Source organism: Doryrhamphus excisus, linkage group LG15, assembly GCF_037039965.1.
Source record: "Doryrhamphus excisus strain RoL-2023G ecotype Guam linkage group LG15, RoL_Dexc_Guam_v1.1, whole genome shotgun sequence".
Taxonomy (NCBI): domain Eukaryota; kingdom Metazoa; phylum Chordata; class Actinopteri; order Syngnathiformes; family Syngnathidae; genus Doryrhamphus; species Doryrhamphus excisus.
Window position 1 is genome coordinate 7,442,781 of NC_136371.1, and position 15,071 is coordinate 7,457,851.

Genomic DNA, 15,071 nt, shown 5'->3' on the forward strand with positions numbered 1-15,071 from the left:
GCCTCACTCTCTTGGAGGGCAGGCTGAAGCCGGCGAGAGGACAGCGGTCATCCAATAAGAAGCCCCCGAGTTGGTGCGATATCAGCCAATCAGCGTTAAGCCTGAGCGAGGAGGCGGGGCTGAGCGAGCTCGCGCCTGACGATACTGACAATGGCATCGTGAGGGGTTGGGTATGCCGAAGGGTATATTAAATGTACTATATCATAATATTTTGTCAGATAAGGCTTTCCCCGAATAAGTCTAGTGTTTAATTATACGAAACTGTTAATCCATAACCCTTGGCTGGTGGGGTACTGACTTTTTTATATTAATACTACTTGCTCATTAAGAGGATACCACTTTAGGTAAGTTTGTTTTCAACACCTGTACCTGTTGCAGTGCTAACCATGTACCAGCGTTAATTTAAGTACATTTTTCCCAAATACTATATCAAAATTAAGCACAGTTTTTATGCAAAACATGAAAGATAAAGAAAAGTTCTGTTTTGTCTTTCTAATGCTGAAATGTGTCTTCTGTTTCTGTGGGCATGAAGTGGTTTAGTCCGCTAGCCCAGTAAAAACAGGACAAACGGGTTTGTGTTAAAACGCTGTATTTTTAAGTGTTTAAGTGTAAGAGTTAAAGGATTAAAAATGTATGAAATGGGAATTTCATATAATTTGTCACTCAGGTTGTTGCTTGTATAAATGGCCCAATTAAAGCTAGCAAACAGCGATTTATGAAAATGGATGCTGAATTATTGAACCTGCAACAGTGGTTGTCTTGCATGAGGGAGCTGTCAGCAGAATATAGAACAACCCACATGGAATTTGCTTTTTCTGACACCAAAGTGCTGCTCTAATTAACAATGCCGTATCTTCTGAGCTGTAAGAACAAGTTCTAACTAAGATGGCTGCTAAGTCCTGCTAAGACTTGCTGTAGCAGTAAAAAAAAAAATCAATACACCTCTCTCTCTCTCCAAAGAGATCTCATCTTGACTAAGTGATGCGGTGTATGAAACATCCCAGCACCGCTGCTGCTCTCATTTATGTGTGGACATACTTATTAAAAAGTCATAAACCATTGAGTTCATGAAGCTTTATTTCACCCGAAAACACATACAATAAAGGAAAAACCTGTTCAAATATATTCAGTCAAGGCTGTTTCTAAAATAGCATGATGTGAATTCTGTGCAACGTACTTTATAAGAGTAAATATTCATGTTAGGTGCACACCAGGTGCACGCCATCAGCATCAAAACAGCTCTTACTGGATAAAAACTGCAGAAATAAAAAGGCAAAGCTGGGTAAATGAAATCAGAGCACATCATCTCTCCATGGACGTGCGTGTAAAAATTATGTGTGGGTTATGCTCCCAGATTTTGGTGTTGAGATGAATTTAATAGTCGTCGCTGTCATCGTCATCGTAGCATCGGTTCCTCTTGATCAGCTCCTCCGCTGTCAGGACGTCATTGTCATCGGCCCACAGAGACGCATCGCCGATGCTCTCCTGTTTTCGACTCACATCCCCTCCTGGATCTCTTTGCTCTCGACCCAAATCCAAGAGGTCGTCAAGCGCTGACAATGGAGGCGCCTCCCTTGCAGATTTCCCGAATATGTCAAATTGGAAATCTGATAGTAAAGTGGAACCGCTGGTACTGAGGCCGGCAAAAATGTCCTCCAGGAAGCTGGATGTGCTAATCTTTGCTTCAGTTGCCTCCTTCCTGGAAGAGCGTGTTCCCTCGGCTTTGTCTTCTGGAAAATGTGTGAAAATGTCAGAACCGCGATCTGTGGCCTCAGCACATTTGGCACCGGCTGGCACGAAGGCGTCATCCCTCTGTGCCAGTTGCAGCACTTCAGTTGGCATCCAGTTTGATTCTTCACTGTAACCGGCTTGGAAAACATCTCTTCTAGTTGTGTTTGTAAAAAGGTTGGACGGATGTTGGCTGATTTCCTTGACCTCCATCAGCCCCTGCGGCAGGACCTGATGACCAAGCAGCGTCCCGCTATTGTTATTGTTGTTGGTATTTGCATTCACCTCCTCCTCCTCCTCTATAAAGGTGACCTTCACCCCCTCCTTGCTAATCCCTATATCCATCTCCCCGTGTCCTTCATTTTCACCGACTGCATTATCAGTCGGCCTGTCACTTTCAATCACTTCCTCCACGCTTTGCACACTCTCTTCTCGTCTTTCATTGACACTTTCCACAAATCCGCCCTCAGTCTCTTCTTCACTTGGCTCTTTAACTTCCGTTTCCATGACAGAGTCCGAGGCACTTTCCTGACTAGCACTCACACCTAGTGTTTCCGGTGAAGCTAATGTAGGAGGAATCAGAGGAGCTTCTGAAGTCTCCTCCTCCTCTGGAGTCCCCTTCTTTGTTTTCTCCTGCGTGGTTAACAACGCACTCTCTTGTACGTTCTCCTGGGGTCCTTCCAGAGCTTCCGCAGCGGGATTGTCGTCCTTTTTCAAAACAGGCTTAATTGACTGATTGATTTGTTCTTTTTCTTGGACTACACCCTCTGTGGGGGGCCATGAGGGCTTCATCAACTTCAGCTCCTCCTCAATAGTGAAGGATTTCTTTGGCGAATCAGTCTGAGGAGGCCAAACGACGGAAATCTTACTCGTGGGCTTTGTGTTTCCACCCCCGGCTGAGCTTGTGTCACAATCCTGATAAATAAATGTGCTGTGAGGAGTGGAGGATTTAGAATCTTTGAATTTCTTCTCAGGCAACGATGACTTGAATTTAGTCTTTTCAGCTGAATCCTTCTGGTTTTTATTGCTCCATTGTTCTTTATGTGGTTTTTGTCCAAAGCCATCGTCGTAATTTCCTTTCGACTTAAACAGTTGCTTGTAGTGTGGCGTGCAGTACATCCGTCCATGGAGAGAGGCATAGTTGCCAAGACTATTCAAAGAGCACAAAGAACAGTTGAAATTCTTAAAACAGAGGCAAAATGTGGATTTTTTTTTTTTGCTCCGTGGGGTGACTTACTCACCTCAGTTTGCCTCTACAGTGTTCGCAGCGAAAACAGCTTTTATGGAAGTTTTGCTTGTCTGCAATCAGAGATTCCATGGGGTACACCCTCTTCCGACACACCCTGCACAGTTCGTTGTCTGGAACTCGAATCTTCTACACACACACACAAAAGATACCAAATCAGTTTACATCACACACTTATAGGAAAAATATATAAAAGATATACTTATGATTTGAGTTACGATGGGCACAGAGTCACATACATTACAAGTGCAGCAATGACATAATGATTAACAGTGTAGTTAACCAAAGAGCCCCGTGACCAAATGTGAGCGTGCTCAGTAAGAAGCCTGCATAGCAATTTACTGTGAGCATGTATAGGGAAAAAATATGAGTCATAAATACAGTATTTTAAAAATATATCTACATCACATGTTCTCGGAACCTGCTGACTAAAAACCTGATTGGGGAGGCACCAATAAAGTTGAGGTGCACTTCAATCACCGCTGCATGATAAAAATCATAATAAATCATCATAAAAAGTTACGGTAAAGTGTAAATAGTGGTCAATAAAATTCTGCACTGAGAAAATATCCATGTGGGTGATAATAGTTGTCATGATTGGACACCACGTGATTTTTATATATGAATATATAATCAACTAATGACCTTTGATTCACATAGCCTGGTTTCTTGCAAAAATGTGACGTGGGGGATATGAAATTCCAATACTTTATTCATTAATTTTCTACCACCTATCCTCATGAGGGTCACGGGGGTGCTGGAACCTATCCCAGCTGTCTTTGGGCGAGAGGCGGCGTACACCCTGGACTGGTCGCCAGCCAATCACAGGGCACATATAGACAAACAACCATTCACACTCACATTCATACCTATGGACAATTTGGAGTCGCCAATTAACCTAGCATGTTTTTGGAATGTGGGAGGAAACCGGAGTACCCGGAAAAAACCCACGCATGCACGGGGAGAACATGCAAACTCCACACAGAGATGGCTGAGGCTGGAATCGAACTTGGGTCTCCTAGCTGTGTGGCCTTCGTGCCAACCACTCACTGTGTTCAATCAATCAATTTTACATTCATGGAAAATAGTGTCATTTTTTATGTCAGTACTAAATTAATGTTTTATTCATGTGAAGTAATTTGGCCCCATATCTATGGTCCAGCTTCTTGATTGGGCCGTAACGATCGTTATTGGATATTCCTTTACTTCATCAATATAATCTGTGGAGCAGAAATTGGGTGTTTATTTTAAAATCCACACATGCACGGGGAGAACATGCAAACTCCACACAGGAATTGAACTTGGGTCTCCTAGCTGTGAGGCCTGCGCGCTAACCACTCCCCCGGCGTTATATTTTACTATATTATCTGTGCAGCAGAAATTGTGTGTGCATACTTTGCAAACTACACATTAATGACAAACCATTTTACAGGATGCAGTTACTGTTATTAAGATAATGACTTCCACTCAAATCATTTTACAGGATGTAATTACAGTTATTAATATTATAGCCACTCAATACAACAATGATTTTTCCGTGCTTCTTTCCAATGTCTAGTTTTAAATCATCAATCAAGAAAAGACCAAATGTCCTCAAGATTCATTTTATCGTCATAGTTGCTCAATAATGTAACAATTCCAAATGATTCAAAATATACAGTATATAGAATAGATATAGGTGCAGGCAAGTTCAGTATTTCCCCCAAAATACGACTTATTTGTCTTGTATAAAGCTAGTACTGGGTCCAGCAGATCTGTTTTGCAGTTTATTTGATGTATTCAGTTCATTGCTGCCTCCAAGCAAGAACTCCCTGGTTTCTGATCTGGAGTCAGAGACTTCACAACATAAAGAGTTGTCTCAGAGTGTGGTTTGGAGAAACATGCATGGTAGGTTCACTGAACACACTAAATTATACGGAGGTGTGAATGGTTGTCTTTACTCTGTGTCAGGCCTGTGATTGATTGGTGATCAGTCCAGGGCGTACCCTGCCTCACACACAAAGGCAGCAGGGATCGAGTCTGGCGTATCATCATACTGAATATGAAGTATATGGTGGAACAAGGAGAGCAGGTGTTTTTTTGTATTTTTAAAATTCAGACATTGTGATAACTGGCTGCACGGTGGACAAGTGGTTAGCGTGCAGGCCTCACAGCTAGGAGACCAGAGTTCAATTCCACCCTTGGCCATCTCTTTGCATGTTCTCCCCCCGTGTATGCTAAACATGCTAAACACAAAAACATGCTAGGTTAATTGTCCATAGGTATGAATGTGAATGTGAATGGTTGTTTGTCTATATGTGCCCTGTGATTGGCTGGCGACCAGTCCAGGGCGTACCCTGCCTCACACCCAAAGGCAGCAGTGCTCTAGTCTGGCGTACCATCATACTGTATATGAAGTATATGGTGGAACCTCGGTTTTCCTATGCCACGATTTTGGCTAACAAGGAGATCAGGTGTTTTTCAGTATTTTTAAAATTCATACATTGTGATAACTGGCTGCACGGTGATCAAGTGGTTAGCACGCAGGTCTCACAGCTAGCAGACCAGAGTTCAATTCCACCCTTGGCCATCTCTTTGCATGTTCTCCCCGTGCATGCTAAACATGCTAAACACAAAAACATGCTAGGTTAATTGTCCATAGGTATGAATGTGAGTGTGAATGGTTGTTTGTCTATATGTGCTGTGATTGGCTGGCGACCAGTCCAGGGAGTACACCGCCTCTCGCTCCAAGACAGCTGGGATAGGCCCCAGCACCCCCTGTGACCCTCATGATGATAAGCGGTAGAAAATTAATATAATATCACTTACCTGCATGTGTAATTTTAGGTGCAAACAAAAACAACAAGTAAGTCATTCTTTCTTGTTAATCAATGAAAACACCTCCAATGAACTAATTATTACAAATGTTAGTTCAATTTTAGTGTAATTGCTAGAATCACACATAAGTGGCATAAACAAACAAGAGACGCTGTGAATATTAAGGGGTGAAAGTACTAGTAGTACACCTGCAAGTTGCTCAAAACAACAATATGAACATGGCAATAATAAAGCAATGTTAATCCATGTTTTCATGTCACAATGCAATAAAACACAAAACACACCATCACGCCAGTTTAGTGTCCTCATGCTGCATTGCTGGCTTTACCCATCATGACAGTCTCTTGTTGATGAGTGACAATCTGTGAACTTCTGTGTTCCATGACACTGAAGCCCACATTCTGGAAGGTCCCTTGGCTCTCGGCCCAAGACTGTTGAAAGTTTCTCAGCAGCTCCTCGGTGGAGGCTTCAGGGGGCACGGCAACAGTTGGAACTCTGCCTCTCACCACATCAGCGTAGGACGGAGGGTTTCCGCGTGTCACAGAGCTCCCAGAATGCACCTCACTGCTCATCATGTTCCCAAAGTCATCAATGTTGCACAACCGCTCAGTGACTGATGTCAATTCAGACTGTCCCACTACTGTAACACGAGGGAAGTCCGGTTCCCTTTTCTCAATTTGTTCTCGTAGATCTCGGGCTGCCTGAGAACTGTGCTCGCCGCTTTCGAACACGTTCTTTATGGCTTTGACGTTGAACGTGGGAAGTTCTTCTGTTCGCGGCGTGTGCAGGTCGGCCTCTACGTCCTCATTATCGCTGCCCAGTCTCTCAGTGATGACAATTGGCTCCTTCCTGGTGTAGACTTTCGGTTGTGGAGATTCAAATCTGTTTACCAGCTTAGTCATGTCGACTCTTGGAAGGTCATCTTTTGGGATGTCTGGAATCAAAATATCTGCACCCTCCTCGGTATCAGCTTCAAGTCGTTCAGGGATATCAATGGGATCCTTTCGAAGGTATAACTTGTTCACTTCTGCTTTCTGCGCCTCCTCAAAGAAATACTTTTTGTCTTTGACTGTCATCATGGAGTCGCCTGTTTCTGCTGTATCCACAAGTTGGTTCTTCACTGGAGCGCCTAGTCCAGTAGATGAAGACACCGCTTCAGAAGTTGCAATCAACTCCGGCGCCACCATAGGAGGTGGAGGCGTGAGGTTGCGAGAAAGCTTCGAGGTAGTCTCTTTCAGTTTCATGAGCTTTTCCGAGCGGCTCATGGTGGGAGATGGCGTGGCCCTGAAGGTGGATGTGGTCGTGTACTGCTTACGAGGCGCAAGCGGCGGCGTCCCGATAGACTTATAAGGCGGTGGCGATGGGGTGCCTCTGAGCGGTGACTCTATCCTCCTAGATTCAATACTAATGAAGGTGGGGGAGGGGGTGCGGATGCTAGCCAGTGGGGAGTGCACTCTCTGATCTGCTGCTTCATGAACTTTTCTCTCTTGGAGCGACTTGTTTTCTTCAGATCTCTTCTTTTCCGTTTTGGATGAACCCATGCTGATTTTTGATATATTTGTAGTCACACCGCTGAAAACCTTCTTGTCTGGTTTTGGTGGAACTTTGGGAGGTGCTGGCACCAATTCCTTTTCCGTTACTTCCGCGGTTGTCAGCTTCTCCAGATTTTTGTGCTTAATTTGAATAATATTCTTCAAATAAACCAGCATCTCTTTCAACTTTTTCTTATTTGACTGTTTAGCGACTCCGCTTAAGTTCTTTTTCTCATCTGAACCGACCAACCAGTCTGGTAGACCACTAAGAATCGTGCTGACAGTAGCGGAGTCGATCTTGCTTGGTGTACCTTCAAGTTCTTCCAATTGAGTGAGCAGCATCTTCATGTACTGGCATTTATCCGATTGTTGGACGTCCTCTGAATGGGGCTCCTTTTCGGTGGATACGTTCTTTGACTTTCCCGATGCTGTCTGCATTTTATTTGTTTCTAATGTTTGATGCTGAACTTGCTTTTGATGTGCGGCTTCATGTTGAAGAACCCTTTCTGTCATCATCACATCCTGTTGTCTTTGGAGTTTGCTCTGCTGAATATGGGATGCAGATGCTGCTGGAGATGTTATCTTAGGCTTTTTAGGCATTAAAACGGTTAATGGTGGTGCAGGGCTTTCTTTGGCTTCATTCATTGGCGCAACCTTTCCACTCTTTGTGTGAGTTTCTTCCTTTATGGGGACTTTCTTTTGTATCTCTGTTACTTTAACCTCTGTTGTGGATGATGTCACCTGGCTGCTTTCTTGGGTCACTTTTGTTTCACTCCTCTGTGACACATTACTCGTGTGGAGTTCACTTTTCATTGCCTCCATTTGGCTTGACATGTCATGTTTCTCTGGTGGCATCTTAAAGGTTCTGACCTTGAAACTGGGAGTTACCTTTGGAATTTTAGTAGGTTGAGAGTTGGGGATTTTGTCTTCTTTTGTCAAAGCCACGTTGACGTTTTTCCCATCCTCGGGTCTCAGTGAGGCTGCAGCCTGAATTTGGACATTTGTATTTTCTTTGAATGCAGTACTCTGTGTGACAGAGACGGTACTGACCCTGGACTGCTTAATAAACCGCTGCTGTTCCGCGACTGAAGAGGTGGCAACATTAGATTGGACGTCTACATTGGAGGGTTTGTGTTCAATAGAAAAAGGCTGACTCTTAAGCGTCGGTGCTGCCTGATCCTTTATCCTGACTTTTTGTTGTTTATCCAAGGAAATATTGGAAGATCCCAAACCAACATTTCTATTTACCGCTGAAATCAATGGCTTGCTGGGAGGAATCTGAGATGGGATTTTCTTGGTGGGGATGTGTGGTGCTGATGTTTCTTCTTTGGAAATGTGCGCATTTCCTTTTGTCGCTTCTGTGGTGTCGATTTTTTCGGTCCTACTTGATGCAGAAAGCTGCAGACTGTCAATATTGGAGGGGGTTTGTGTATTTACTGGAGGCGATGTGGGAGTTGTGACTGTACTTCTCTCTGTTTCTTCTTTTTCCATTCTCTGCTGACGGTATTTCTCTTCTGCGAGCATTAAAGGAGTTTTAAATTTGCGAGCATACGGCCTTGGCTTTGGCTCGGGAGCAGGTTCGGGTGGTGGAGGCAACTTAATGGGCGGGGGGAATATTTTTTTGGGCGGCTGTGGACTTTCTTTCATTAGTGCAGCAGAAGACAGACTTTTTGTGTCCGTTTGAATATGAGTGTCTACTTCAATCTGCTGGGTTTTCTGTGTTGTTGCGGCTGATGTTGTTGTTGTTTCTTGCTCAAGGCGGAGCTGAGTGGGTCGCTGCAGAGGATTCTGTTGGGTTTTTTGCCATTTCGGTTTAATCGGTACAGGTTTCGGTGCTTCTTGTTGTTTGGGAATTTTAAACAAAGGCTTGCCAATGGGTTTTCCTGGGTTTGCGGGACGAGGTTGCGGAATTGCACTGAGTTCTTCCTGTGAAGGCGGTGGAGGAAGGAAATCTTGTCCAGACCAAGACGATGGTGGTGGTGGAGGAGGAGGGAAAAATTCGGGCTCAAAAGGCGGTGGTGGCGGTAGTGGGAGGTCACCCTCCTGTGTCACAGTGGAAGGTCGCGACGACAATGGTGCCGGGCTTTCCAAAATGGGAGATGGCGGTGGAGGGAGGGAAAGCTCCGACTCGGAGGAAGGAGGTGGTGATGAAGGAGGTGGAGGGAAGTGAAGTACAGCTTTCCCCTTTTTGATTGCGCCCCGCGCCATCATGTCAAGGTTCCGAGAGTCAGTCTTTATATTTTTTAGGCTTTGATTTTGATTTGTAGATGTGGAATTCTGTTCGGATATTGTGATATTTTCTTTGTGAGAGACCGTTTTCTGCACAACCGTCGTCTGTAATTGTTTGACTGTTTGCGTTTGGCGTATTTGTTTGTTTGATGTATTTGTCTGCGATGAGTTGTGTGCCTCTTTAATTGCATTCACATCAGCGGATTTAGATTTTGCTTGCTGGTAATTGGCTGTTTGTTTAGTCGTGATCATAATGGGCTTAAGGGATTGTGTTTTCTGTGGGGGGAGCACTCTGGGATTTTCGTCTTTTATGCTCTTTTGTTGAGAGACCTCGGCGGTATTTTCTGTTTTGGTTCCAGCCATACAGGTCTCGTTGGTAATCACCTGTGTTTTCACCAGTTTGCTTTCATTGTGCTTCTGTGACTCACAGCCATTTTTTACAGCCCTGTCTGAATCGCCTGCTATGCTAGCCCCCTTTTCTTCACGCAAGCGCTCATGCTCCACTTGATTTACAGTTAATGGATTTTTCTGCGGCGCCTTTGCTTTCTTGGGAGAATGGATGCGTTTTGGCTTTGAATAATGTTTTTTTTGCATGAGGCACTTTATCGCCCCTTGAACATCCCCTTTAACGACTTCTTCTTTTTCCACAGATGTTGACTCCTGTCCTTCATACAGCGATTTTATGGATGTTTTCACATCTCCTTCAATGCTCCCCCGCCGCTGCATCCTTGGGCTCGTCGTGGGCTCCAGGAGGAGCTGGATGGTGCCTTTAACATTCCCTTGTTCACTCACTTGATGCTGGTATGTTTTTTTGTCACTCGACGCCTCGTGGAGACATTGCATGGCGCTGTGAATGTCTCCTTTGACAATCTCCTCTCGTTCAACTTCCTTCACCGCTCGTTTGGCCTCCTCAAGGGACTTTAGTGTTCCTCTGATATCACCTGGGACTAAATCTTCAACAGTCACTTCCGTTTTCACGGTTGCAGACTTCTCCAATGACTCAAGAGCACCTTTAATGTCTCCGCGGATGATTTCTGGCTTTTCCATTTCTTTGGATTGATACTGAGCCTCCTCCAGAGACCTCAAAGTGGTGGGTATGTCTCCTTTCACCACCTCCTCCTTCTCTATCACTACTTTCTGATTGATGGCTTGGCTCAGTGAATCCAAGGCCGCATTAAGGTCACCTTTAACAATATCCTGATTCTGTAGGTTTCGGAAACTAACAGCGGGCTCCATCATGAAGACTTCAACGATGCTGCAAACATCACCGGGAACTATATCGTCTTTTGCTACTGTGCGGCCTATCTCCTGTTGATTCTTCCTAAGCAGGATTTTGGTTTCCTCAATATCCCCGCCAATGATGCGCTCCTTTTCCACTGCTTGAACCGTCTCGTCTGTTTCACACTGAAGCTGCTTCAAGTACTCCAAGGCTCCAGACTCAATGCACGTGGAGTAGAAGCTGACATTGCCACGTTCGGTGTCTCCTACCCTGATCCTTTTCGAGTCTTCTGTCCCCGAGTTGGAGAGTAGGCGATGAAGAGTTTTGCTAACATTGCCTTGGATGATATCTTCTTTCTCCATGCCGGCTCGTTCCTCTTTATTCAATAAGGAATAGATTGTCATCCTCACGTCTCCTTTCTCATCCTCCTGAATCAGAATGCCGCGTTTGGAGGAACTCTCATTCCGAAGCAGGCTATTTATGGCTTCCTGAATGTCCCCATGGAGGATTTCCTCTTTTTCAACGTTGCTACCCTTCTTTTGGTTGAAGAGCTGCTCTACTGTGGTGTTGATGTTGCCCCGCTCTTCCTTGTCCACAACGATCGCCCTCTCTGTGGTTTCTCTGCGATTCAGGAGGTTCATCATGATGTTGCTCAGGTCCCCATGAATAATTTCTTCTTTTTGGATTTCGGGGGTCTTTTGATTCATGAGGTTGTACTTGGCCATGCGAACATCGCCGATTTCATCTGCCTCAATGAGGACACCTTGTGAGTTGACCATTTTCTGACTGTAGAGTTCCTCAAGCGTATCTTTAATGCTTTTACCCACGATATCTTTTTGTTCCACGCTGCTCTCGTTGAATGCGTGGAAAGGCGTTGTTTCAAAGAGCCATGTTGTTGTTTTTACATCACCCTGTGGGATTTCCTCCTTTTCGACCAGCGGCTCCGCGCTATCTGTATCTTTGATGCTGTCAAGAGGCTGCTTCTCAAAAAGCCAAACCGACTGCTTGACATCCCCTTTCATGACTTCCTCTTTTGTCACTTTCTCCATACCATCATACTCCGCTCCTTCACCGCCAATCTCATCAATGGCACGGGTTTCGAACATCCACGTAGCCGATCTGACGTCCCCCTTTTGGATCTCACTGACACTGACCGTTCTGATGTATTTTTGCGACATCTCATCCGTTTCGAACATGTGCTTGTTTGTCTTCACGTCACCTCCTCGGACGTCTGCAACTGTTTTTACTTTTATTTTGATTTCCTCTGTGATTTCATCCAGAGGTTGCGTTTCGAATCTCCATCTGGCGGAGCTGACATCTCCTTTGTTGATGCCTTCTTCAGTAACAGCTTTTATCACGTAAACTTCCTCCGAGTCTCGTATAGAATCCAGAGGTTTAGTCTCAAAGAGCCATCTGGCTCCCACCACATCTCCTCTCATGATCTCCTCCTTGGTGACTGTGGTGACTTCGTGGTAATGGCCTTCTTTGTCCCGAATAGCGTAGAGGGGTTGAGTCTCAAACATCATGGTGTAGTTTTTAACATCTCCCTTTTCCACTTCCTCTCTGAAGATGCTTGTGAGTTTTGTAATGTCAGATTCCGTGGTTTCATCCTTGATTTGATCGAGAGAGAATGTTTCAAAAATAAAACGGCCTTTGTCAACGTTTCCGCCTTGGACGTCTGTGACCGTTCGAATTTCTCTCTCCTCTTTGGATTCCTCACGGATGGCATCAATCGGGTGATTCTCAAACATCCATGTGCAGTTGACGACGTTGCCTTTCTGGATGTCCTCGGCTTGCTCCATCTTTAGCCGCTGCATGGTTTCCTCCGAGGTGGACGTCATAATGTCTGATGAGCGATTCTCAAAAATGTACTTCATTTTGGAAACATCACCTGACTGAACGTCAATCTCCGTGACTCTCCTGAAAGAACCGCTGTCCTCGCCAGTGATGTTTTCCAGATTTTCTGTCTCAAAAAGGAAGCGGGCCAGCCGCACGTCTTTTCCTTGGATGTCGTCTTGATTGACAGTGCAGGTTTTCAAAACGGTCTCGGACTCTAACTCGGTGTGGTCACGTATGTTGTCAAGACTCTGAGTCTCAAAGAGCCAAGTGCAGGTTTTCACATCACCTTTCTGCACCTCCTGAACATTTGCCTCAGTCTTCTCCACCTTCTCATAGAGAACATCCATCGGCTGAGTCTCGAAGAGCCACCTGCAGGTCTTAACATCTCCTCTCTCAATTTCAGTCTCCTCTTTGATCTCCTTTTCTTCAATGTCAACATGTTTAATGGCATCAAGTTGTTGGGTTTCAAACAACCATTTGGCCGTCTTGACATCCCCGGATTCGATCTCTTGCTTGGAGATGCCTTTGATGAGCTGAAACTTTCTGATGCTGTCATCGAACTCATCGATAGGTCGTGTTTCAAACATCCATCTGCAACTGCGCACGTCTCCCTTGACAATCTCCTCTCGAGTTACAGTCTTCACCTGGTGATAGTGGCCAGAGCTGTCTTGCATGGCGTACAGAGGGTTGGATTCAAAAAGAACTCTGTTGGATTCCACGGAGCCACTCGTGACACCCTCAACTTGAATTTTCTGTGCCGCTTCACATTTACCTAAATCCATACATTCGAACTTTTCCTTATAATTTGTCACATCTCCTCGATCCAGAGCTTCAATGTTCACAGTTCTCAGAATTTCTTTCTTCTCTTCTCTTATGCTCTCCAAAGGCTGGCTTTCAAATACCCACTTTTGATGTCTCACATCACCTTTCTCTTCTTTGTTTGCCATCATTTTTGGAAGTTTTCCCACTTCCATCAGTTCTTTGAGATGTTCCATGGGCACGGTTTCAAACAGGTGTTTTGCAGAGCGTACATCACCTCCGACAATCTCCTCAGAGGGAGGAGGTCTAGCGTTGGTGTTATCCTTCAGCAGATCCATGGGCTGAGTTTCAAAAACCAGGCAGTGTTTCCTTACATCCGCTCCGATGATCTCCTCCTTTTGGTTCCTGGAACTCTCCCATTCCTCGTCTTTGATGGTGTCCAGAGTCTTTGTTTCGAAAAGCCATTTCCCTTTGTTGACTCCGCCTTGAAAGTTGTCCTCCATGGAAATACCGCATATAAGCTTTATGTTAGCAAGGTCTTTGTTAATGGTATCCAAGGGCTGGGTTTCAAACATCCAGCGTGATGTCTTCACATCTCCTTTCTCGGTCTCCTCTCTGCGAATGGTAGTGATCTCCAGCATCTCTCCAGAATCCCCTCTGATGACACACATGGGTAAAGTCTCAAATTTGCGTGTGGTTGTCTTCACGTCCCCTTTAAACTCTTCTAGCTCGGACTTCAGGCTCAGAAAATGACTCTCCTCGATGGTTTCGGTTTTGCCCAGGGAATCAAGATGCTGGGTCTCAAAGAGATACCTGGCGGTTTTCACATCTCCTCCGGTGATGTCTTTTGTGCTAACAGCTTCAGCATCATGTTCATCATCTTGGTAGATCTTATTCAGATAGTCGAGTGGCTGCGTCTCAAAGAGCCAAGTCGCCGTACGGACGTCACCTCTTGCAAGATCAGTCATTTTTTGTGTCTGCTCAGAAGAATCCTGTGTCTCACTCCCGAGAGCATCCATTGGTTGAGTCTCGAACATCCATGCTGTGTATCTAACATCCTTACCGGCAATGATTTCCTGCTGTGCAATATTCTTAGCCTGGTTCTCATTGGGACTGTCATCTTTAATCGTATCCAGCGGCTTGTTTTCAAACATCCAACGCCTGGATTCCACTTCTCCTTTGAGGATCTCATCCCACTCTACAGATTCTCGGTCTGGACTTGTACTCCTACTCGAGCCTTCGTTTTCAAACATATAGCACGCCTGCTGAACATCCCCCACCACTTCCTGATTTTCCGAGAAGGCCTGCTCTGCCTCAGTAATCTGACCGAGGTAGTCGTCCTCCAGGTTCTTGCGGACCTCCGGATGAATGTGCTTGTAGAGGCGCTTGAGTTCAGCCATGCTCTTCTGTTTGAAGTACTGCTCCCTGTTAACGGTGGTTTTATGTTGGGACCCGCCCTCGGGGGCCTCCTGCTGTACCTCCAGGAGATTCATCGGAGGTGGAGGAGGAGGGAAATATTCACTTGTTTCATGAGCTGCTGATGAAACCGTTGATGAGGCGGTGGTCTTTCGAGAGGAGGACTCTTGGCTGGTGATAGCTGACGTTTTGGTTAACTTGCTTACTGGCGTCCACTGAAACTGGTTAAAATCCACATCGACCTATGTAGTTCATAAGTAGGCGTGGTAAAAGAAACAGTTAAAAA

General features: G+C 45.1%; 1 protein-coding gene across 2 annotated transcripts in view; it reads right to left on the bottom strand.

Annotated features, from left to right (window-relative positions):
• Positions 1–2,730: 2,730 nt before the first annotated feature.
• Positions 2,731–15,071, bottom strand: part of xirp2a (xin actin binding repeat containing 2a) — a 65,571-nt gene continuing 53,230 nt past the window's right edge. For both annotated transcript variants that reach the window (XM_058051731.2, XM_058051733.2), the window contains 3 exons: positions 6,120–15,027; positions 2,970–3,103; positions 2,731–2,878 (listed from right to left, as the gene is read on the bottom strand). In XM_058051731.2, the coding sequence (XP_057907714.2) occupies positions 3,009–3,103; positions 6,120–15,027 (9,003 nt within the window). In that variant the 3' untranslated portion in view covers positions 2,731–2,878; positions 2,970–3,008. The remainder of the gene's footprint in view (positions 2,879–2,969; positions 3,104–6,119; positions 15,028–15,071) is intronic.